General features: G+C 43.3%; 1 protein-coding gene across 2 annotated transcripts in view; it reads left to right on the top strand.

Moving 5' to 3' along the window:
- SREK1IP1 (SREK1 interacting protein 1) overlaps positions 1-26346 on the top strand; it is an 82125-nt gene that overhangs the window by 18480 nt on the left and 37299 nt on the right. For both annotated transcript variants that reach the window (XM_069749373.1, XM_069749381.1), the window contains exons 2-3: positions 15821-15868; positions 16276-16422. In XM_069749373.1, the coding sequence (XP_069605474.1) occupies positions 15821-15868; positions 16276-16422 (195 nt within the window). The remainder of the gene's footprint in view (positions 1-15820; positions 15869-16275; positions 16423-26346) is intronic.

Below are 26346 nucleotides of genomic sequence, written 5' to 3'. Positions count from 1 at the left end.
CAGGTGAAGCGGATCTTTGCCAATGATTGTTAACCTGTTAAATGCAGCGGTCAGTCTCTGGCAGCGGCATTAGCAGCATGCCGGCATGGGGACACATCTGTGCTCCCGTGTCCGCTGGAGACCTCCATGACTGTCATCAATGAAATCTATTGAAAGCCAACCTGTGGCTGTGCTTCAAAGGAGAGTATGAATGTTACTACATGCAGCAATACTGTGCTATTGTAGTATATAGGACAAGCGATCGGATAATTACAGGTTCAAGTGCCCTAAGGGGACTAACAAATGTCCCAAAAAAAATATTTCAAAATATGAAGAAGAAAAAAATTTGAAAAACAAGTTTAAATCTCCTCCCCCCACATACGTAGTGTCACCGCGTCCAGAAAAGTCCAGTCTATCAAAAAAAGTAACCCGATCGATAAACACCCTAAACAGAAAAAAATAGAAAATGCCAAAATCGAGAGTTTTTTAGCTGCCGCAAGAGAACAAAAAAATAAAGTAGGATGTGATCAAAATGTCATATCTATTCTAAAATGGAATCAATAATAACATTCTCACCCCGTGAAGAAAGAAATCCTAGCACAGTTATATTAATCAAAAAATGAAAACATTATGAGTCTTGGAAAATGGCTCGACTATCAAAACAAAATTTTTTTTTTTTTTTTTTTTTTTTACAAGCTTCTTGTGGGTTTTACGTCACTAATTTAATAAGGAAACTTGACAAGTTTGGTATCAGTCATCATACTGACCTGGAGAATCATTACCCGGTCATGTTTGCGGTATAATGTACACCATAAAATCAATTCTCAAAAACCAATGTCAGAATTGCATGTTTTCGCAGTGTCACTGCACTTCGAAATTTTTTTTCGCCTGTGCTCCACTACGCTATGTGGTAACGTGAATGGTGTCATTTAAAAGTGCAACTCGCCCGGCATAAAATATGCCTATTACATGTGGATCGGAAAATAAAACAATTATGGCCCTTTAGAAGAAATGGGGGGATAAAAAAACGTAGCCCATAAAATAAAACTTGACCATTTAGGGAAGAGGGTAAAGGAGTAATGTATTAATGACTTATAAGATCTGTGGGGCTCCAGTACCGGACCCCTACGGAACGGCCATCATCCATATGTAAGCTGTGTATGGAGTAGAGCTCCACAGCTCCGTTCACGGTGTAGTGGCGGCTCATGAGTACTGCAGCTCAACTAATATTGAAAAGAATTGCTGCAGTACGGAGCTGATAATGGCTGAATGGTGGTGGCATGTTCATGACTATTAGGCCGGCTTCACACTCAGCGTATGAAAATACGGTCCGTATATTACGGCCGTAATACGCTGAAAAGTCCCGAAAATAGTGGTCTCCGTAGCTCCTCCGTAGGCAGGGTGTTTCAGCGTTTTTTGCGCATGGCATCCTCCGTATGGCAGCCGTAATGCGTGTTTTTATCGCAGGCTTGCAAAACCGACATACGGATATACAAGGGATCCATGTGTTTAAAAAAAAAAAAATCTCTCTCTCTCTCTCTCTCTCTCTCTCTCTCTCTCTCTCTCTCTCTCTCTCTCTCTCTCTCTCTCTCTCTCTCTCTCTCTCTCTCTCTCATATGAGACATGGTTACATACAGTAAACCATCTCATATCCCCAATTTTTTGCATATTCCACACTACTAATGTCATTAGTGTGTATGTGCAAAATTTGGCCGTTCTAGCTAGTAAATTAAGGGGTTAAATGGTGGAAAAAAATTGGCGTGGGCTCCCGCACAATTTTCTCCGCCAGAATAGTAAACCCAGTGACTGAGGGCAGATATTAATAGCCTGGAGAGGGTCCATGGTTATTGCCCCCCCCCCCCCCCCTGGCTGAAAACATCTGCCCCCAGCCACCCCAGAAAAGGCACATCTGGAAGATGCGCCTATTCTGGCACTTGGCCACTCTCTTCCCATTCCCGTGTAGCGGTGGGATATGGGGTAATGAAGGGTTAATGCCACCTTGCTATTGTAAGGTGACATTAAGCCTAATTAATAATGGAGAGGCGTCAATTATGACACCTATCCATTATTAATCCAATACTAGTAAAGGGTTAAAAAAAAACACACACACACACACACATTATTAAAAATTAATTTATTGATAAAATCACAAAGGCTGTTGTATTAATTTATTCTACTCTCAATCCACTCACTGAAGACCCTTGATCTGTAAATTAAAAAAAAATAATAAACCAACAATATACATACCTTCCGAGGATCTGTAAGGTCCAACGATGTAGATCCATCTGAAGGGGTTAAAATATTTTGCAGACACGAGCTCCGCTAATGCAGGCTGCTCATTTCTGCAAAACCCCGGCGAATGAAGGTAAAGTAGGTCATTGACCTATATTTAGCTTCATTTGCGGTGAGGCGCCCTCTGCTGGCTGTTCCTAGATCGTGGGAACTTTCCTAGAAAGCTCCCTTGCTCGAGTTCATATGAGGACAACCAGCAGAGGGCGCCCTCTTATGATCTCGAGCAAGGGAGCTTTCTAGGAAAGTTCCCACGATCTAGGAACAGCCAGCAGACGGCGCCTCACCGCAAATGAAGCTAAATATAGGTCATTGACCTATATTTAGCTTCATTCGCCGGGGTTTTGCAGAAATGAGCAGCCTGCATTAGCGGAGCTCGTGTCTGCAAAATATTTTAACCCCTTCAGATGGATCTACATCGTTGGACCTTACAGATCCTCGGAAGGTATGTATAGTGTTGGTTTATTATTTTTTTTTAATTTACAGATCGAGGGTCTTCAGTGAGTGGATTGAGAGTAGAATAAATTAATACAACAGCCTTTGTGATTTTTTTCAATAAATTAATTTTTAATATGTGTGTGGTTTTTTTTAACCCTTTACTAGTATTGGATTAATAATGGATAGGTGTCATAATTGACGCCTCTCCATTATTAATTGGGCTTAATGTCACCTTACAATAGCAAGGTGGCATTAACCCTTCATTACCCCATATCCCACCGCTACACGGGAATGGGAAGAGAGTGGCCAAGTGCCAGAATAGGCGCATCTTCCAGATGTGCCTTTTCTGGGGTGGCTGGGGGCAGGTGTTTTTAGCCAGGGGGGGGGCCAATAACCGTGGACCCTCTCCAGGCTATTAATATCTGCCCTCAGTCACTGGCTTTACTACTCTGGCGGAGAAAATTGTGCGGGAGCCCACGCCAATTTTTTCCGCCATTTAACCCCTTATTTTACTAGCTAGAACGGCCAAATTTTGCACATACACACTACTAACATTAGTAGTGTGGAATATGCAAACAAATTGGTGATATGAGATGGTTTACGGTATGTAAACCAGGTCTCCTATCATGTCGGGTTTAGGAAGGAGAAAGCAAAAGTCGATAATTGAATTGCCGGCTTTTCTCTCTAACAGCGCTGCGTATTCCTCGCAAGTCACACTGCTTGTCCGTGTGTAATCCGTATTTTTGGGGCTTCCATAGACTTTCATTGACGTTTTATTTGCGCAATACGGCGACACGCAGCATGCTGCGATTTTCTACGGCTGTAGAAAGCCGTATAATACGGATCAGTTTAATACGGCAGATAGGAGCAGGGGCATAGAGAATAATTGTGCCGTATTTTTTGCGAGTTTTACGGACGTAGTTTCTGCGCTCTTACGTCCGTAAAACTCGCAAGTGTGAAGCCGGCCTTATAGGTAGAGATTAGCAAATCTGTTCAGATCCCTCCTTATTCGGCAAGCTATAGCGCTTACCGAATAAGCTGCAGAGGGAACCCGGATATATGGAGCGCGCCGGCTGAGCAGCTGTCCAGTGCCGCAGCTGCATGTGTTGTACTGTTTTAATGTCCCAACACAGGCATCATGGAGAACCTATTTGTTGGGCTCTCCATGCATGTGCTGTGGCTGTGAAAGAGCGTGACACATGCAGCTGCGGCACCGGACAGCTGATCAGCCGGCGCGCTCCATATATCCGGGTTCCCTCTGCAGCTTATTCGGTAAGCGCTATATCTTGCTGAGTAAGGGAGCCGAACAGATTCGCTCATCTCTACTTATGGGATGGCTGTGGAGATCTAACTTACAGACTTATACTGTTGTGTTTATACATTGATACTCGCCTGTCTGTCACCAGTTATACGTTCCTAAATCCTGATTGAAAAACTGCATCAATTTCATGAATTTTTAATGCTGCAGGCTTTTTTTTTTCAAAACTAATCTCAGAGGTTTTGTTTTTTCTATCCTGTGCATCCAGGCGGCTTAAAAAAAAAGTCCTCCTCATTCATCACTGTCCTTTCTCTACCTACTAATTATCATGCAAAGTGTTGGTCTTGACATAATAGCATGTGCCATCCAATATTACCTTTATATGTTATCTAGATCACGTGGAATTATTTAGTGTAAAATGAAAACATGGTGACCGAACAAAATGGCCTTAAAAAATGGTCTTCTAGGAGGGTGGTCTTCTCAGAGATGATGGTCAGTATGCATATCCATCAGTGAAAAAAACAAACTTCCACAGCCAGACTTGGCGCAGTCCTTTATGCATATCAGAATCTAAGGGACTCCCTGTTTTTTACTCTTTAGTTTCTTGTAGGGATCTGGACTTCTCATCTGGTGCCCCAGGTTGTGACTGTAGAGTAGTAACTTACTGGACGAGTTGAAGAGTGTAATCAAACCGAGCCAAAGTCTGATCTACATGATAACTAGTCAATGGCAACGTCCAACGGCGCAGTAGGAGAACTAGAGATAAAAAAAACTTGCAGGCCCTGATCTAGTAGCCACGTTACTATTCCATGGTCGCTGTATGGAGTCCTGAAGACTTCTTCCTACTTGCCATCATCCCCAGCACCTTTTCGGATTAGTATGCCTGGCGTGACATCATCGTTGCCATTTGATGCATGTGTTGCGTCTCATCGGGCCTCCTAATCAGTAGAGTTGTTGCGGACCCCATCAGATAGGAAGAGGTCTGCAGGGCTCTGGTTGGCTGCCACTACTGACATGGCCGCTGCATCAGGGTCCGGCAGATATCTTTGATCATGTTAAGAGAAACTAAATCCGAATCCTGGAGACACTGACAGAAGACTATTGAAGGGACAAACCAGTAGTGATATGGTAAATCCAGAAGATTAGATGTCTATAATCCTAGCACAATAAAGTGAATAAATTAATTATCTTTAAATTCCTTTGTTTTATTCTTCTAGTGGCACCACAGTTGAATAAGACCTGATGGTCGAAATGTTGGGAAAATTATCTGTTATTTATACATCAAAGCAATTTCAAAATAATGTATTGACTTTATTGTGTTAGATTACAGAACAGAAGTGTTGGTGGGTGGGCAGCCGTCCTTTTCCCTTGCACAGCCCAGAGACCCAAGTGCTTCTCTTGTAATTGTAAGAGACTATAGTTGCACGAAGCCGGGTCAGAAATCGAAGCGCTCTGATTGGCTTCTGCTTCACCCCGATAATTATTCTGCTGACCCGGCTCACATATTGGTCTCTCATTCGGACCTGCCATTGATCAGAGGGTCACAACCGCTAAATGGTTGGTCAGTGGACCGCTCTCTGTGCATTCCCCCGAGTCGTTGCCAACACTTATGAGAAAAACGGAGTCACTTTTTTTGTCCAAGCTTAGGACAAAAGTCTGTAGTCCCTTGATGTGACTGCAGACTGCTGAATCGTGCCAGTATGAGGCTCACACGTGAATACTCATGGTTAACTACCAACTACACTTGTTCAACTTCTATCAGCAAAGGGAATGGAGTGAAGGACACTTGTAGTCTGCAAACGACTGCAAGTATTCACATCGCATGCCTACTGAAGAATCGCAATGGCGTCTATTCGTCATTCTGCAGCAGAGCTGTGAAGTCAGTGAGCCAAACCTCCGACTCCTCAATTTCCCTGACTCCGACTCCACAGCACTGGTCACTACTGAGCATGTACATAAATTATAGATCCATCTCAACCAAAAGCCCAGATCCTTAGATCTGGAACAGAACAGACATTTATAGGACATTTCATAACTTTCCCAAATTCTTATGAAAAAAAAATTTACACCACATCCTGCACTGAACTACAGTACCCAATTTATTATATTTTTTAGGAGTCAGTCCATTTTATACCAACTCCACCAAAATGGACACTGACTCCACAACTCCGACTCCACTGCCCAGGTCTGCAGTCACATTGTGGATTATCGTCCAAGCCTTGGCAACCCCTTTCAGTACACGATATGTCTCCTGGAGAGGTTTCTCTCCATTGCTTTATCAGCAATGTCCAGGTATAACTGAAGGTAACGTGTCTTATTCACACCTGCAAGGAAAGCGCCCATTGTATATTTGAACTTATGTATAGGCTCCTATTTACCGGACAGTGACTGTTCAAATGTCCTTATGGCCATCGTCGTACTGGTATTCTATGTCATTATACTTTCTGCTACTGTGTTCAGTAGTTGACTACATTATTTTATTCAGAGACCTAACTTTTAGGGTATGTGCACACGTCAGGATTTCTTGCAGAAATTTTCCTGACAAAAACCGGACATTTCTGCCAGAAATCCGCATGCGTTTTTACCGTGTTTTTGATGCGTTTTTTTGTGCGTTTTTTTCCCAAATGCATAGAATTGCGGAAAAAACGCAGAAAATCCGCAAAAATAATGAACATGCTCATTTTTTTACCGCGATGCATAATGTATGCGTTTTTAATGAGTTTTTATAGCGTTTTTAGCGTGAAAAAAACGCAAAAAAACCTGAACGTGTGCACATAGCCTTAAAGTGATCCTGTCAGCGGGATTTTGATAAATAAACTGCAAACACTGTCAGGTTGCCGCTGTTATACTGATTAAAATGATACCTGGGTGATGAAATCCGTCTTGTGGTTCTTGTGTGATCAGTATTTGATGTTTTCAGTTAATCATATGCCTGTGCTCCGGGGAGGGACTGTAGGCAGAATCTTATATTCCTGCTCTAAGCCAGAGGAGCCAAGGAGAGACACAGGCCGCCCAGAAGCACAAATATGATGAGAAACATGTTTGTGCTTCGGGGTGGGACTGTGGGCCGGTCTCTTCTTGCTGTGACCAAGGCTACAGGGTGGCTTTCACAGGAGTACCGTAATAAGAGACATTGGGGTTTTCATCTGAACCCCAGCTGTGTTGACAACCTGTCTGCCCCCCGCGATCACATCACAACTCCACTAATGGGCGCATAGAATGTCGCGCCGGCACATTGTAAATACTGCTATCAGAGATCAAAACCAGCATTTAACAAGTTAACATAAGAGGCCGCTGTACTGATTTTGCTATTCCATATCCCAACTAGTGGGAGATGGCAACGAGCGGCTCTGCTGCAGATTTGTCTTAGGCCGGGGTCACACTAGAGAGTTTTACAGACGTATGAGAGGCGCAAAAACTACACATTGCACACGGACCATTGATTCTCTGTGGGGCAGCTCCTATCTGCCGTATATTTCTCTGTCGTATTTTACGGGCGTAGAAAATCGCAGCATGCTGCGTATGTCAGCGTATTGCGCAAAAAATCCACCAATGAAAGTCAATGGGGGTGAGAAAAATACGGATTACACACGGACCATGCATGTGACTTGCGAGAAATACGCACCGGTGTTCTATAGAAAAGCCGGTAATTCAGTGCGGAGTACAGTAAAATCACACTGACAGGTTACAATAGAATAGGTAGAATAAAAGTCTACACATACTATAGGGGTATATTTATATAATTTCATACAGCGCTAGATAGCCGAAAAGTCGGTAATTCAATTGCCGGCTATTGCTATCTCCTTCCCAAACCCGACAGGATATGAGACATGGTTTACATACAGTAAACCATTTCATATCCCTTATTTTTTTTAACACATTCCTCACTAATAATGTTCCAAGTGTCTGTGTGCAAAATTTGGGGGCTCTCGCTGTTAAAATAAAGGGTTAAATCGCGGAAAAAACTGGTGTGGGCTCCAGCGCAATTTTCTCCACCAGAGTGGGAAAGCCAGTGACTGAGGGCAGATATTAAAAGCCTGGAGAGAAAAGACTCGGAGGCCACTTATATAGCCAATCAGTCCAGCAGTAATAGAATTGAATGGCTTACTTCCCAGAGACTATATACCCAGCATGCAGACGCTAAGTCAAAACGCAAACTATTTTTCACTCGGCAGTCCTATTTTGAGCTGGGCAATCAAGCCAGCACACTCCTGGCCTTCTTGGTGCGCCAACATAACACCTCCAACACAATATTGCAGATTCGGGCGCCCGATGGCTCGTTGGTATCCTCTACTGATAAAATACTTCAGAGCTTTTACGATTACTACATTTTACTGTACAAATCTAAAAGTGGTTTTGATGTTGATGAATGCTTGGATTATCTATCAGATATAACATTCCCCTTGCTAAGCCCATCTCAACGAGCCCTTATGGAGGCTGAATTTACCCTGGAAGAGGTAGAACATGCAATAGCAGATATGGCTACTGGGAAGGCCCCGGGACCTGATGGGTTCCCCATTGAATTTTACAGGAAATACCGTGATAAATTGGCACCTATATTGCTAAAGGTACTTAGGGGAATTTGGGAGGGTGAATCTGTACCTGAAACATTTTATGATGCTAATATTGTCGTGCTCAGGAAGGAAGGGAAGGATCCTCTGGATTGTGGATCATATAGACCAATTTCTTTGGTGAATGTTGACTATAAGATTTTTACGAAAATTCTAGCTACCAGACTGAATACGATCATATTGGATCTCATACACCCAGATCAAACTGGTTTTATGCCCGGGAAAAATACCTCTATCAATATCAGGCGGGTGCAATCGGTTATTCAATATAGTACACTAGAACCAGACAATAAGTGGGCATTGGCTTCGCTGGACGCAGCCAAGGCTTTTGATTCCCTTGAGTGGTCTTTTTTAATTGCATGTCTACGGAAATATGGGTTTGGGAATAAATTTCTGAGAGGGATAGGTACATTATATGCGAAGCCTGGGGCGCGAATGGTGGTAAACGGCTCTGTCTGCACCATTTTCTTTGCATAGGGGAACTCGTCAGGGATGCCCTCTCTCCCCAGCCTTATTTGCCTTGGCAATAGAAGCCTTGGCAATACGGATGAGGTCCTCTGTAGATATTAAAGGGATACACATTGCTGATCGGGTGGACACTATAGGTCTATATGCTGATGATATGGTGGTGTTTATGGACCAGACGGAAGATACATTACCAAAAGTAATAACGATGATTGATAAATTTAGTAAGTTTTCTGGCCTATATATAAACTGGGATAAGTCTGCTCTGATGCCTCTCTCCCATACCCCAATGCCAGGCCTTGAAACCCTCTCGCTGCTGCCCATTGTCTCCAATTTTAAGTACCTCGGGATACATATGTCCCAGCGCAGTCACCTAGATCTACATCTCAATATATATCCACTAATTGACGTGGTTAAATTTAAATACGCTACCTGGGACAAGCTCCCGCTATCTGTAGCTGGTCGTATTAATCTGATCAAAATGATTTTACTCCCAAAATTGAGCTATTGTTTTCAACATAGTGCCGTTTCAATACCTAAATCTTTCTTTGCAACCCTAAACTCCCTTACTACATCCTTCATATGGGGGAAGGCTAGACCTAAACTTAAATTATCCACCCTGCAGAGACCTAAGCGGGGGGGCGGGGCGGCTTTGCCGGACTTCTATCTGTATTACCTTGCTGGACAGGCCAAAATGATAAGTGAATGGATGCCAGGGGAGTCTCTCCCCAACTCTGAAAGCCATATATTACATTCAGCTAAAGTTGATTGCCCGCTGGGTTTTTTAGAGATGGAGAAAATTGCTGTCCCTCGTTTGCTACCTTTGCTTCGCCTGGCACGATCAGTATGGAGACAAATTAAAAAAGTGACACAATATGTAGATATAGCAGCCGAAATGCCGTTATGGAACAATGGTTACTTTCCGGGATTATTGGGTCACCCATCTACCGAATTTTGGATATCATATGGCGTTCTCACGGTGAGCAATATACATAGTCAAGGGGTTTTTGTTTCTTTTGAACAATTACAAAATACTCATAATATACCGAAGTCTCAATTTTTCCGCTACCTGCAACTAAGATCTGCCTTCCAATCACATGTACGAAATACGGGTGCGGGTCGAGCTATTTCAACTCTGCCGTTAATAGGAATTCTTAATTCACAGGGCCATCAGGGACTGATTTCCTCTTTATACACCTATCTGATATCCATAGGTGAAGAATCTGCTATAGATTAAGGGAAAGTGGGGGAGACTTCTTCCGGATACACTAGGAGAAGAATGGGATGAAATCTTGGAATCTCCAACTAAGGTCTCCCCATCAATCAATAATAAGATGATCCAATTGTATATAATCTATCAATCTTATTTGACCCCGACTCGTCTTTTTGAAATGGGCCGTCTTCATTCAACAAACTGCTTGAGGTGTCACTCTAGTGACGCAGATTTTATCCATATGATATGGAAGTGTCCTGTTATTTTTCAATATTGGAGAGAAGTGACGGTACTATTGACATCTTTGGTGTCGATCCCTGTTCCACTTGAGCCACTGGTATGTTTGTTTGGAGTATGGGAGGCGGAGGCTTGGGATCACCACACAGGAATATTCCTGAGGGAGTCACTGTTCATGGCGCGAAAGGGATTGGCGCTGCGTTGGATGGGAGGCTCTGGTCCATCTCTTAGAGCATGGGTTGACTTAATAAATTCAATTATTCCGTATGAGCGGACGCTATATCAAAACAGGGGTTGTCCAACTAAATTCGAGAAGATATGGGGAAGATGGAATTCATCCTGTCACGCTGTATAAGTTAAAAGGATTCAGTATACGCATAAGAAAAGGGTGTATGATTCTCTAGACACTATTTACCAACAGAGCGGGATGTATTTAGAACTCTTCTTTGTAAGCGGCATTACGTTAGTATTAGAGGCTTTATTAGAAGTTAATGTAGTTACAGTTAAAGTTTAAAATAAGGCATTCATGATCAACATGCACAATTTATTATCTTTATAATATCTTATACATGGCTATGTATGGTGATTTCCTGTAATTAATGGATAATGATGAATACAAGCAAAAATGTGTATGATCTTTCCTGAAATCAATAAACAAATTTAAAAAAAAAGCCTGGAGAGGGTCCCCCCCCCCCGGCTAAAAACATCTGCCCCCAGCCACCCCAGAAAAGGCACATCTGTAAGATGCGCCTGTTCTGGCACTTGGCCACTCTCTTCCCATTCCCGTGTAGCGGTGGGATATGGGGTGGTAAAGGGTTAATGTCACCTTGCTAGTGTAATGTGACATTAAGCCTGGTTAATAATGGAGAGGCGTCAATAAGACACCTATCCATTATTAATCCAATAATAGTAAAGTATTTTATTGAAATAAAGACACAGGGTGTTGTAATAGTTTATTATACTCTCAATCCAATTGAAGACCCTTGTCACCTGAAACAAAGTTAAAATAAAAAATCAACAATATCCCATACCTCTCCGATGCTCAGTCATGTCCCACGATGTAAATCCATCTGAAGGGGTTAAATAATTTTACAAGCAGGATCCAGCTAATGCAGCCGCCCTTGCCTGTAAAAACTGGGGAATGGATGGAAAGCAGGGGAGCGTAGCTACCTAGACTTGCGGTGCTGCGCCCCCTGCTGGTATAACCTCAGATGAACTCGAGCGTGGGAATTTTTCTGAATATTTTCTCTCACGCTCGAGTTCATCTGAGGTTATACCAGCATATACTGTATATATGTTTTCACGAATATTTGAGCCCATGGATCCATTGTATGTCTGTTTTGCAAGCCGGCGAGAAAATCTCGCTGTACGAATGCCATACGGATTACATACGGAGGTTGACATGCGCAAAATACGCTGCCACACCCTGCCTACGGATGACATACGGATCACTATTTTGGAAACATTTCTGCGTATTACGCATGTAAAATACGGACCGTATTTCCCTACACTGAGTGTGACTCCGGCCTAATGGTCCTTTCTCCTGGATTTGTTCTGCTGTCCTTTTCCTGTTATATGCTGGCCTTCAGTGCTCATTTTCTGGATAGGTACTTTCTGCACCATGGTGATTGGAGTTTTTCCGTGTTCTTTATAAAATGTTTACATGTTCAATTAATTGAAAAAAAAAATCAGAAAAAATGTTTTTTTGTGTGTTATTAGGAAGGCTTTGCTTTATGAAAGAAGTATTCCAGTTAGAAGTTGCGTTGTATTGGGGCACTTTTCTCTCCATTTAGAATGGCGCAGTAGTGCGCATGCTCGACCGTTGCGCCACTCATTCTCCACGGGACTGCCGGACAAATCTGATTGGAGGGCTCCAGAGACTGAACCGCGTGGCGGTCGAGCATGCGCACTGGCGGGCGAGCATGCGCACTGCCGCTCCATTCTAAAAGCAGCGCTCAGCTCCATTCAGCTGATCAGTCGGGGTCGGACCCACTCTGATTTTAGAAGTCTATCCTGTGGATTAGTCGTGACTTTTTCCAGCCAGAGTACACCCTAAACTTAGATAACCAAGCTGAAAACCTTTTAATTGTAGATTCCGGGAATGTAAATTTAGAGCATAATTAAGACTGTGCTTTTGCTTCTATTTTATCTACGTTCTATGCAGGCAATAGGAGTCGCCCTGGTTTTTGTATTGTACTTTGAGCCCATTATGAGAGTTGTCTGCTGAAGGTACGTCATGAAATGTTGAGCTTTTCAGGCCAAATCTATTGTCTGAAAATACCATTCAATATTCTGCATTATTTTACAGAAAGCAGTAAATGACAATACATGATGGCCATTAATGGGCCTTTCTGAGAATCCAATGTGAATTAGTCCCATTTCTGGTTTGTGCTTATACAAATATTTACTCTCAAAACCCATTTATTACTTCAAAGTCCTTTCTTCTCGTATTCAAGTCTGACTGAGAAAAAGTCCGCTCCAGATATTAATGTCAGGGCATAAGAAAATGGCTTTGAATGTCAGATTTGGTTTTCTTCTGTTTTTTAATTATTATTATTGTTTTTTGCTAGCTCACAATTCTGCAGAAATAATTCTAAGGGTATATGCACACCGAGGCTGTTTTTTTTTCTTTTTCAGGAGGTTAAAGGGAACCTGTCACCCCGTTTTTTGAGATTGAGATATAAATACTGTTAAATAGGGCCTGTGCTGTGCGTTACTATGGTGTATGTAGTGTACCCTGATTCCCCATGTATGCCGAGAAATACATTACCAAAGTCGGCGTTTTCGCCTGTCAATCAGGCTGGTCTGGTCAGGTGGGCGTGTTCACAGCGTTCTTTTCTTCCCCAGGTTTCCGTTGGTGGCGTAGTGGTGTGCGCATGTCCAAGGTCCGGATTCCCTGTGCCCACGTGAAGACACAGCGCGCGATCTGCGCTGTCATTCCTTTCATCGGTGCGGGCGGCCATCTTCCTGGGGCCGCGCGTGCGCAGATGTAGTGCTCTGCTGCACGGGGCTTCAGGAAAATGGCCGCGGGATGCCGCGCGTGCGCAGAAGAGATCGCGGCGGCCATTTTCCCAAAGCCGAACGGCTTTGGGAAAATGGCCGCCGCGATCTCTTCTGCGCACGCGCGGCATCCCGCGGCCATTTTCCTGAAGCCCCGTGCAGCAGAGCACTACATCTGCGCACGCGCCGAACGGCTTTGGGAAAATGGCCGCCGCGATCTCTTCTGCGCACGCGCGGCATCCCGCGGCCATTTTCCTGAAGCCCCGTGCAGCAGAGCACTACATCTGCGCACGCGCGGCCCCAGGAAGATGGCCGCCCGCACCGATGAAAGGAATGACAGCGCAGATCGCGCGCTGTGTCTTCACGTGGGCACAGGGAATCCGGACCTTGGACATGCGCACACCACTACGCCACCAACGGAAACCTGGGGAAGAAAAGAACGCTGTGAACACGCCCACCTGACCAGACCAGCCTGATTGACAGGCGAAAACGCCGACTTTGGTAATGTATTTCTCGGCATACATGGGGAATCAGGGTACACTACATACACCATAGTAACGCACAGCACAGGCCCTATTTAACAGTATTTATATCTCAATCTCAAAAAACGGGGTGACAGGTTCCCTTTAAGGCCATGTTCACACGTTCCTGATTTCCCTGCTGTTTTTTCTGCACTAAAAACCGCAGCTCTTGGCAGAAAACGCAGGTGCGTTTTTTTATGCGGTTTTTTGATGCGGTTTTTAGTGCGGTTTTTTATGCAGTTTTCTCTGCAGAGTCTGTGTGTTTTCTAGGAAGTTTTTTTTAGGGTTAAAATGGCTGAAAATTTTTTTTTGTTTGCTTTTTTTTTTAAAGAGAGGGACCATGGTTATAGGACCCCCCCTGGCTTTTCTGGGGTGGCTGGGGGCAGATGGTTTTTAGCCAGGGGGGCAATAACCATGGACCCTCTCTAGGCTATTAATATCTGCCCTCAGTCACTGGCTTTCCCACTCTGGCGGAGAAAATTGCGCGAGAGCCCACGCCAGTTTTTTCTGTCATTTAACCCTTTATTTTAACAGCTAGAGCCACAAAATTTTACACACAGACACTTCTAACATTAGTAGTCCGGAATATGTAAAAAAAAAATAAAGGGATATGAAATGGTTTGCTGTATGTAAACCATGTCTCATATCCTGTCGGGTTTGGGAAGGAGATAGCAAAAGCCGGCAATTGAATTACCGGCTTTTCTGCTATCTATCTCTGTATTATTTATATATATATATATATATGTATGTATATGTGTGTGTGTGTTTTGAGGACTATTTCGTTGTAAAACAATGTGTAAATGTCAGAGAACTTCTGTATGTAAAAGCTCATGTTAAAATCGCATTGCACACGGATTGCATACGGATGTTACGATAAAAAATCGTATGACACTCGCATGATTTACCTCCGTTTTTTCGGTCTGTAAATCTGACCGCTTTTCTTTTCTCTCAAGTGGAAATGAGCCCTTAGGCTGCTATCTGAATTCCTGGGTGAATGTGCACACCTCTGTCAGCAATGGCTGTATTAATGGGTAGGTAGGAACCTGCAGTAATTAAAATCACCACCTGGTGGAGGGCGGAGTGCTCGGTCAGTAAGCTAACAGAGAAATAACAAAAGACTGACTAGCCAATACAAACTAGTGTGAGTAGGTGCATACCAGGAGGAGCTACCTCCATATACAATATGCACTCTATCGTTCTAAAGCATGTCAATGTGAAATACATGAAATATGAATAGCAATACTGCTTTTGAATATTAGGAAAAAAAATGAATGAGATGCTTTGTTATTGTATATGGAAATTCCTATCTACCCATAAATGCAGTCTTTTTGAGCGAGGTGTCCACATTCACCAGGAATTCAGACATTCAGACCCATCAGTTACTTGAGACCACCTTGACATTGGTTGATGGGCAGACATTATTTGGCCAAATTTTGTGCAAAGCGTCTCATTAATTTTTTCCTAATATTCAAAAGCCATGTTGCTATTCATATATTTCACATCGACCTGCTTTAGCACGATAGAGTGCAACTTTTTTTTGTATATTGTATATGGAGCTAGCTGCTCCTGCTATGCGCCTATTCAGACTATCTTGGATGTGCCAGTTAGTTTTTTTTTGTTGTTTCACTGATTGAATCAGCCGCGCCACTGGTCCGAACTGCCAATCTTCAGGAGCACACCACCCCCACAGAGGCAGAGGAGCAGCGCGCTCTCGATCACAGGGGAAAATAGATATATAGGAATACTTTACAGATCATAAAGCTGACCGACACCTGACATTGAATGTCCAAAGAGGCCCAGGACTAGTTCATCTTTTAGACCAAATACATTTAATTTTAATTTTTTGCAGGTGTAAACAAAGATAACATCAGAGCGGGATGCAAGAAGTGCGGATACCGTAAGTGTTCAAATATTTTACTGGAAAACCTGTAAATGAATCCCTGTAACTTACACTAAATATCTAGATGCAATTGTGCACGGTTATTCTAGAACATGGCCGTGTGTCCAGCCCAAGGCCCAAATCTGATTGAAGAGGACCTTTCACCAATGTTTGCTTTATAGTCTGTACATTGCTGTTCCTTTGGAATTGTGCACGGATGCGTTGACCACAAGTCACATGGTGTAGATTTTAAAATCCACTTCATGTGTTAATTTCCTCACTGATTTTTGTAATATGCCGCTAATTTGATCCATCGCATGTGAACATAACCTTAATGTGGAACACCGCTGATCCTCTAGTGTTGCCTATTAAGCACTTGTGCAGTGGCTTACTAGCCTTGGTGACTATGCTTGTCTCCCATTCAGCCGGCCATCTGACTTTCGAATGCAGAAACTTCCTGAGAGTGGACCCTCAGAGGGACATCGTGTTGGACGTCAGCAGCACCAGCAGCGAGGACACTGACGATGAAGTTGAAATTGGAAGTAAAGCTCCGGTTTCTACAGACAAGAAAAGTAAGTGAAATGGCCAGATTTGTTCCAGGTATAACGTGTCGTTATTTCTCATTCACATCGGGATGCATGAGATGACTGACTACAGATTTACTTTCCCCCTGGCATTGTCCGGACCCGAAGCCATTCAGTTCTGCTGAGACCCTTAGTATCGTGTGAATAGTCCAAAGTCTGTACCAATTGTGTCCCTGCCAACTGAGAAATGGTGAGATGTCATCTGTAATGAGGCTTTTATAAGAATTGTGATATCTGTTGATGAGAGTAGAATGTGTTACCGAGATTCCCCCACCGTCTTTCGAGAGCCATAACCTTATTATTATTTCTGTCGACAGCCATATGAGGCTCCATTCATTTTACCGTACAATGTACTGAAAAGCGGCAAAAGAAAATCTCCAAGCGCAGTGAAACTGTGAAAATAACAATTCTACCATGGTCTTTTTGTTGTTTATTAGTTTTGGCAATTACTCATTCCAAAAATGTTAACACCCCTAGCTCCTAATGCAGCCTACCAGCACCCCACGATCCCTTCACGCATGGAGAACCAGAATGACGGCCATCACATTTACTTTTAATTATGCCAGAAATTGTTGATGGCGTATCTGTTTTTTTTTGTGTAATGATTTAATTTATTAAATCTGGCATGCAAATTGCAATTCTTTATAAATTCTTTCCTCTGAGTGTTAGTTTAACCCTCATATTTTGACAGCCATTGCTTTTAGAATATTTCTCTTGATTTTAGCTTTTTGGGAGGAAAATGGGGGTGCGTCTTGTCGTTCGAATGTGGCTTTTTAGCAACGGGCAGTGGTGGAGCGGGGTCACGAGGCAGGAGCAGGGACGCCGCTGCAGGAATCTGGGTGGGGGTTTCCCGACAATGCAAAGCAGAATCCCAGCTTCGCACATTGACCTCACGGTGGTCATCATAAAGATGACGCCAGTATCTGCGCATGCGCAGATTTAGATCTCGGCTCAATGACGACCCGAGATCTCAATCTGTGCATGAGCTGCCCCGGCGCTATTTTACTGAAGACCGCCGGGTGATCAATGTGTCCTGTTGGGACTTATGTTCATGATGAAGGTTTGTCTGGTCTACGTATTTGTGTAGTGCCTTAGTTTATGCTTCTGATTACCTCACATATGATATTTGTATCCGTGTTCAGGCATCTTTTGATCTATCACATTATTACCGTATTACTGATTTTGAACAATCACTATATGTTTCCCACGTATTCTGATATCATTGTATATGACAGGTTCTTTTTGGGTACCTTAGATATAATTATTAGGCATATAAGAATGGGTTTTAGTCATATACTTACCCTTTACATATATACATAGCCAATTGGCTTTTTGAATGTTTTTGACCCTTGTGTCATCCTGCTTTATGTATAATAACGTTTTTTTCATATGTTGATCACAAAGCATTTGCATACTTATATTTTGTTCAGTTTTTTAAGAATGTGCCCGGCTGGTCCCGATGTTTTGGTGGTGCCCTCATATAGTCTTCTTAACGAATCAGGCGCCCCTGTCTCCATCATGATTCCTGATCAAGACCGGCTTGAACAGTCCACCACTGCCAGACCTGAACACAGATTTCTAGTTGTAGGGTGATCATATTTCTAAGAAAATGTGCTTGGGTATATCATTTGTAGAAGAAATTTTAAAAAAAAAAGGCAATCTACGGGCTAGTTTGTGATGGCTTTGAAAATAAGATAATCTTTGTTCATCTTTGATAACTCAAAGGAGAGGATTTTAACTAATCGTATCTGAAATATTAGGTATGCAAGTAACTATCCTGCAGACACAGGCAGCACATCTGCATGTACCGGCATCAAAAAACAAATGTAGTTTCCCTCCAGTTATACACCTATTAGGGATCTAAAATTATGTAAAAAAAAAAAAAATAATAATTTTACAAAATATAAAAAATATGTAATTTTTAAATCACACCTCTTTTATCCTAATGTGTTTAAAATATGGAAATGATTAACCCGATCGGTTAAACGCTGTGAAGAGGAAAACGTCCAAATGCTAGAATTGCATATTTGGTCACCTTGCGTCTCTCTAAAAAATGTATACCATATTTTTTGCTTTATAAGACGCACCCCAAATTTTGAGGCGAAAAATGGGAAAAAAATGTTTTAATAAAATGGTGGTGCTTCTTATAATCCATGCGTCTTATTGCTTACCTGGGGTAGTGGCTGCAGTGAAGCGGGGTCGATGCTGGAGGAGGCAGGAGTGGGGTGATGCTTCAGGCTGCAGGTTGAGATACGGTAAATGGGTGTCCGGCAGTGCTGCTGGTGTCTGGTGCTGCTGCCCGGTGCTCTGCAGATGTCTCCAGCGATCCTGCTGCGGGTGTCGGGCGCTGCTGCCCGGTGCTTTGTTGGTGTCTCTGGTGTTGCGGCTGCCCAGACGGTGCTGACGGGGCTCCGGCCTTTCACAACATGTCGGCAGATGGAGATCTCGGGAGATGAGATTTCAGGACTGAAATCTCATCTCCCGAGATTTCAGGACTGAAATCTCATCTCCCGAGATTTCAGTGCCGAAATCTCATCTCCCGAGATTTCAGGACTGAAATCTCATCTCCCGAGATTTCAGGGCCGAAATCTCATCTCCCGAGATTTCAGGGCCGAAATCTCATCTCCCGAGATTTCAGGGCCGAAATCTCATCTCCCGAGATTTCAGGGCCGAAATCTCATCTCCCGAGATTTCAGGGCCGAAATCTCATCTCCCGAGATTTCAGGGCCGAAATCTCATCTCCCGAGATTTCAGGGCCGAAATCTCATCTCCCGAGATTTCAGGGCCGAAATCTCATCTCCCGAGATTTCAGGGCCGAAATCTCATCTCCCGAGATTTCAGGGCCGAAATCTCATCTCCCGAGATTTCAGGGCCGAAATCTCATCTCCCGAGATTTCAGGGCCGAAATCTCATCTCCCGAGATTTCAGGGCCGAAATCTCATCTCCCGAGATTTCAGGGCCGAAATCTCATCTCCCGAGATTTCAGGGCCGAAATCTCATCTCCCGAGATTTCAGGGCCGAAATCTCATCTCCCGAGATTTCAGGGCCGAAATCTCATCTCCCGAGATTTCAGGGCCGAAATCTCATCTCCCGAGATTTCAGGGCCGAAATCTCATCTCCCGAGATTTCAGGGCCGAAATCTCATCTCCCGAGATTTCAGGGCCGAAATCTCATCTCCCGAGATTTCAGGGCCGAAATCTCATCTCCCGAGATTTCAGGGCCGAAATCTCATCTCCCGAGATTTCAGGGCCGAAATCTCATCTCCCGAGATTTCAGGGCCGAAATCTCATCTCCCGAGATTTCAGGGCCGAAATCTCATCTCCCGAGATTTCAGGGCCGAAATCTCATCTCCCGAGATTTCAGGGCCGAAATCTCATCTCCCGAGATTTCAGGGCCGAAATCTCATCTCCCGAGATTTCAGGGCCGAAATCTCATCTCCCGAGATTTCAGGGCCGAAATCTCATCTCCCGAGATTTCAGGGCCGAAATCTCATCTCCCGAGATTTCAGGGCCGAAATCTCATCTCCCGAGATTTCAGGGCCGAAATCTCATCTCCCGAGATTTCAGGGCCGAAATCTCATCTCCCGAGATTTCAGGGCCGAAATCTCATCTCCCGAGATTTCAGGGCCGAAATCTCATCTCCCGAGATTTCAGGGCCGAAATCTCATCTCCCGAGATTTCAGGGCCGAAATCTCATCTCCCGAGATTTCAGGGCCGAAATCTCATCTCCCGAGATTTCAGGGCCGAAATCTCATCTCCCGAGATTTCAGGGCCGAAATCTCATCTCCCGAGATTTCAGGGCCGAAATCTCATCTCCCGAGATTTCAGGGCCGAAATCTCATCTCCCGAGATTTCAGGGCCGAAATCTCATCTCCCGAGATTTCAGGGCCGAAATCTCATCTCCCGAGATTTCAGGGCCGAAATCTCATCTCCCGAGATTTCAGGGCCGAAATCTCATCTCCCGAGATTTCAGGGCCGAAATCTCATCTCCCGAGATTTCAGGGCCGAAATCTCATCTCCCGAGATTTCAGGGCCGAAATCTCATCTCCCGAGATTTCAGGGCCGAAATCTCATCTCCCGAGATTTCAGGGCCGAAATCTCATCTCCCGAGATTTCAGGGCCGAAATCTCATCTCCCGAGATTTCAGGGCCGAAATCTCATCTCCCGAGATTTCAGGGCCGAAATCTCATCTCCCGAGATTTCAGGGCCGAAATCTCATCTCCCGAGATTTCAGTGCATGCGCCGCCTTCCGGCGGCCATTTTCCCGGAAGGGATCCACCGCACCCACACAGGAAAGCATGGATGGAATGGCAGAGCCCTCCACGCAGCACGGGACAGAGCTCGGCGATAAGCACCGGACACCCGCAGCGACAGCACAGATAATGTATATCCGCATTGTAAAACGCACCCCCATTTTCCCCCCGAAATTTGGGGGAAAAAAGTGCATCTTACAAAGCGATAAATACGGTATTAAGCAGTCAAAGCATCTCATGTGAACAATACTGATATCAATAAAACAAAAAACTAAGAATTTTACAGGTCTCAAGAGCATAATGGCACAAAGTAAAACATTTTATATTTTTTATTTTATTTTTTTTACAATCATTGGAATTTTTTTGTCACTTAAATAGAAAAAAAACAATCGATGCACACTTGGTATTGCTGTAATTGGTCTGACCTGGAAAATTACGGTATGTTTTACCACACAATGAATGCCGTAAAAACAAAAAGCCGTGGCAGAATTGCATGCTTTTCACCATTTCATCACATTTGGAATTATTTTTTTTCCCTTGTTTCAATACATTGTGTGACAAAACGAATGATGCCATTCAAAACTACAACTCCTTCCACAATAAAAAAAAAGGCAGCATTTGCCTATGTCGACAGAAAAATAAAAAAAGTTATGGCTCTAGAGAGACGGCAAGGGTGAAAACGCAAAGGCAAAAAATTCTCTGGTCCTCTGACACCATAGACTGAACGAAAATATATTTGTTCTTACAAATGGATCTACAATGTGAGCGGGGTCAGCCGGGAGCAGAGTTGTTCAGCTCAATACTTAAAATATTTTCGGTAAAATGATACCCTGAGGATTGGCACGTGTGTGAGACTGACTGAGCTAGGAATAATGGCTCCTGTAGGAAGTAATTGGTGCGGCCGCTTCCCGCTGCAGACTTCTCGTAGTGCACACCTTTTATACTAACGCTATGCTGCCATTTTCCAAAATTAAAACATTGATTTATAACACAAAGTGAAATAAACGGACTCCTTCTACATTATTCATTCTCATTTATGTAATTATATTTTGACACATTGACTATCTCCTGTCCATGCCACAGAAAGATGCTATAGTTTTTGCAAAGTAATTAAATGCATGAACTTACTAGTTAAAAAAATGGCCCCAGAATATAGCATTATACACTACTTTCTTGGCATCTTTCTTATTGCATGTTTTCCCCCAGCAAACATGTATACCTATATTTTCTACCTAATAATCGCAACTGATCTCCGCCATGGCCCTTATTCTGGACAATTTTTCACTCTTTTCGATGTCTTAAGACTGGTGGAAATGGACACAGAAATAAAGTAAATCTCTTATCAGTCCCTCAGATATTCAAATGAAGTGATTGTGCACATGCCGGAGACACCAATCCATTAAAATGCAACTGATGTGTGCTTGGGACCTTCATTCTGGTGGGACCCCTATAGATCATAGACGCTGTAGATAGGCAATACATGTTTTCTTTTGGGCTAACCTGTCTGATTGTTAAAAATCGTTATTGCGCAAAAATATCTAATCAAGACTTAACCAGGTGCGTTATTCTTAAAAGAAAAATGTCATGATATCCTGATGAAAGAATAGTGGTTTATTGAGTTATCCACCATCGCAGCAAAAACATAAAAGGTAGATGAAACAATTACAAACAGAGTGTCCATGTGTAAATATCAGCGCTTGTCTTGTTACTCATCTTTCCCAAGGTCCTGAATGGTAAAACCGTCTGTCTGTGTGGAGTTTGAAGGTCATCATGGCATGGAGTAGCTAACAGCTGTTGTTCCTCGTGTCTTGTCTCATGTCCATGGAGAATGATGGTGAAGGCAGGGAGGTGACCGTCCCACGTGACAAAAGCCCCCACACCCTCCTAAGAGACGTTTATATATGTTCAACACTGATCACGTGTCCTCTGTATATGGAGTTAACTTATACTCTGAGCTACATACACAGAAATAGCTTTTGATAGTGTCAGCAAGAAACCATGTGCTCGGTACAGAATAAAAATAAGAATAATTAATATTTAACACTGATACAGGTTTTTTGGTGATACATTTCACTTTACCCCTTCCCAACTTAAAGGGAAACTGTCACCCCCAAAATGGAAGTTGAGCTAAGGCCACCGGCATCAGGGGCTTATCTAGAGCATTCTGTAATGCCGTAGATAAGCCCCCGATGTATCCTGAAAGATACTCTCTGACCTTTCCCGGCGCCTGCGCACTGCAGTACTTTGCTCTGCCCTCAACAGGGCAGACAAAGTATGCCTGCGCCGGAGCCGCAGCTTTAAGACAAGAAGAGGACGTCATCGTAAGAAGATGGGAGGCCCTTGACCGGACTGCGATACCCATCAGATCGGACCGCCCGCCCAGGTGAGTATAATCTAACCTCTTTCTCTCATCTTTCAGGTTACATTGGGGCTTATCTACAGCATTGCAGAATGCTGTAGATAAGCAGCTGATGGCGGTGGGCTTAGCTTAACTTCCATTTTGGGGGTGACCGGTTCCCTTTAAGGCGTAATAATATGTCCTACATCGGGTGCGATTGGTCGGCGTGAACTCCGGATCGGAGCCAACGCCTTACCAGGCAGGTCCCGGCTATGTTATAGAGCCATCTCCTGCCGCTAGCAGCAGAGACCAGAGCAAGCTGTGGTTGTTGCTGTTTTTCCATTTTAGATGACATCCAAGAGCCCCCCATACATAATCGCCAGGTGCCAATGGGTTGCCATGACAGCCAGGAGCCTGCTCAAGACAGCCATAGCTGCCATCTTAGTACTACTATGAAGCTCAGCCTTTAGCTGGGCTTCTGAGGAGAACATCAGTTCCACAATCTGCTGCAGTACTGTGGTGTTACAGCATATAGAAGACGCAATCAAACCATCTCAGATTTATGTCCCCTAGGGGGGACTTCAAATCAAAGTAAACATAAAGTAGAGTTTAATTCAGATCCTTTTTTTCTCTGTTCAGAAATAAATAAATCATTGAAAAAAATCAAAAATATTTTGTATCTTTTTGTACTTAGAGTCCAATCAAAGTACAAAATTATTTAAACCGCATCGTAGGGTAAGTTCACACAGGGCGTTTTTGCTGCCTTTTTTTATGCTAATTTCCAGCTGCTTTTTACAGTGCCAGCAAAGCCTATGAGATTTCAGAAATCTCATGCACACACATTGTTTTTTTGTGTGATCAGTATTTTCTGCTTTGCTGCGTTTTTTGGACATAGAGCATGTCACCTCTTTCAGTGTTTTGCTGCGTTTTTTCACCCATTGACTTGAATGGGTGTTGAAAAAAACGCAGGTATCATTATTTTCTGCATTTTTGCTGCTGAAAATCTAAGGACTTTAGAATGGACAAAGAGAAAAAAAGTGCACCAAAAAACACACCTAAGCCTGCGTTTTTGATGCAGCTTCTTTCCTGCCAAGAAGATCAGGTTTTGCTGTGGAAAAAAAAAGCAGCAAAAACGCCCTGTGTGAACTTACCCTCAAACTGTGAACAATTAAAAAAAAAATCTATTATACATTTGCTTTTTTTTTTTTCATTTTTCCCAAAAAAGGCACTTAGAAAAAGAATAAAAAATATGATACATACCAGAGGAATAATGTTGCTGGGTCACCTAAACACAACACTCAAAATGTAAAAAAAATTGCAATTTTATTTATTTTTTAATCCCATATTACTGTACTTTTTTCCCTTTTTTTTTTTTTAAGTACATTATGGTAAAATAGATGTTGTCCTTCACTAAGTTTCCAGTAGTGATGGAAAAACGAAAATGTTATGGCTCTTGGGGGGGGGAAAAAGAGAAGGCAAGGGTGTAAATCTGAAAAAGGGAAATCGCCTGCTAATGAAGAGGTTAATTGGTGGAATCCATTAAGACAACCTCTTTGCACCTTTCAAGAGCGGGTCCAACCATTGGGAACTCATGTTAGCCCTATAGTATCCCACATTTACTAAGGATTGTAAAGTACAATGTGATCCGATTGGGTTTACGCCAGATAAATCCCACCAGATTGTCTGATCCACAGGTGGGCTTTCTGAAGAGGGGGCTATCCTGATGGGACAACCTCAGAAACCATTGAAGGCTTATTATTTTTGCTGCTGTAGGACTGTATTCTAATAACTGAGAAGCATTTGATCAATGGTTTCCTCTTCGGTTTCTTGATGGCTTCACATTCAGCCGAGTAATCAGTATTGAGTGCCATGCACCTCGTTCTCGGACGTATAAATGAGCCGAATTCACACATTTATTTAATTGGAGAATAACACTCCAATGCGGCCTCTTGAGATAAACTTGTACTTTTGAAGCCTCGTGGTGCGTATATTTTTGTATGTAGTTACATAGTGTGTTCTACATGTACTGTATATGCAGTGTATATCTATATACTGTGTGATTGTGTGTCTGAATTACTTTTTTTTTTATTATTATTCATACAGTTAGGAATAAATAGTAGCAGTGTGTTTAAAACAACTGAGAAAAAACTCAATCCTCATAATATGTGGAAAGGGGAAAAAAAGTGGAAAATCAGCCCTGGCGGTAAATAATCATAAAACCAGGTCACACACAGTTTATTTCTGGTTCTGTAATGTTCTGTTCATCTTTTGAATCATCCGCTTTCAAGCACAGTAAGAAGAGTGACAAATTTCAAAATGTTATTGTCCTGATTACAGAAGCAAAGTTTTTGTGGAACATCAACTATTTTCTATTTGTTTTAGGCATAACGGGTTAGGAAAACACACTTTGGACCCAGGAACAAAAAATGGATATAAAAATTTGTTTTAGTGTAATTTCCTTTTTTGACACAATATGTCGGAAATGTTTCAGCCCTGTGGTCATAAAATCAAAGGTTTTGCTGAATGAAGTTGTTTTTACAGTCTTTAAACATAAGCAGTTGAAATATTACACTTGGAAGCCAGGAATAAAATTGTGTTAGGCCGGTTTCACACGTCCAGATAATTCCAGTACCGGAAAAAGTCAGTACCGGAATTATCCGTGTCCGTGTACCCCTACGTTTCTGTGGCACATCAGTGTGGCACACGTGCGGCACACGTGTGCCGCCCGTGTGCCCACTGGGTACCACACGCACCGTGCTGGGTACCACACGTACCAGCATCTGGTGCTGAAGCCGTGATTCATATCTTCCCTGCAGCAGCGTTTGCTGCAGAGAAGATATGAATAATAGTGTTTAAAATAAAGATCTATGTCCCCCCCGCCCTCCCACCCCCTGTGCGCTACCCCCCCCCTCCCCCCCCACGCTGTTCTGAAAATACTCACCCTGCTGCTTCCTGTTCTGGCCGCATCTTCTCCTGTATGCGGTCACGTGGGGCCGCCGATTACAGTAATGAATATGCGGCTCCACCCCTATGGGAGGTGGAGCCGCATATTCATTACTGTTAATGAGCGGCCCCACGTGACCGCATACAGGAGAAGATGCGGCCAGAACAGGAAGCAGCGCCGGCGAGGGAGCGAGCCGGGTGAGTATTTTCAGAACAGCAGGTGAGGCGCACAGGGGGTGGAGGGGGCGCACAGGGTGTGGGAGGGCGGGGGGGCACATAGATCTTTATTTTAAACACTATTATTCATATGTTCTCTGCAGCAAACGCTGCTGCAGGGAAGATATGAATCGCGGCTTCAGCACCAGTGGGGGGGACAGCG

Source organism: Ranitomeya imitator, chromosome 1 (genome assembly GCF_032444005.1).
Source record: "Ranitomeya imitator isolate aRanImi1 chromosome 1, aRanImi1.pri, whole genome shotgun sequence".
Taxonomy (NCBI): Eukaryota; Metazoa; Chordata; class Amphibia; order Anura; family Dendrobatidae; genus Ranitomeya; species Ranitomeya imitator.
The sequence above is the reverse complement of the archived record's forward strand: the minus strand, read 5'-3'. Positions and strand labels throughout refer to the sequence as shown.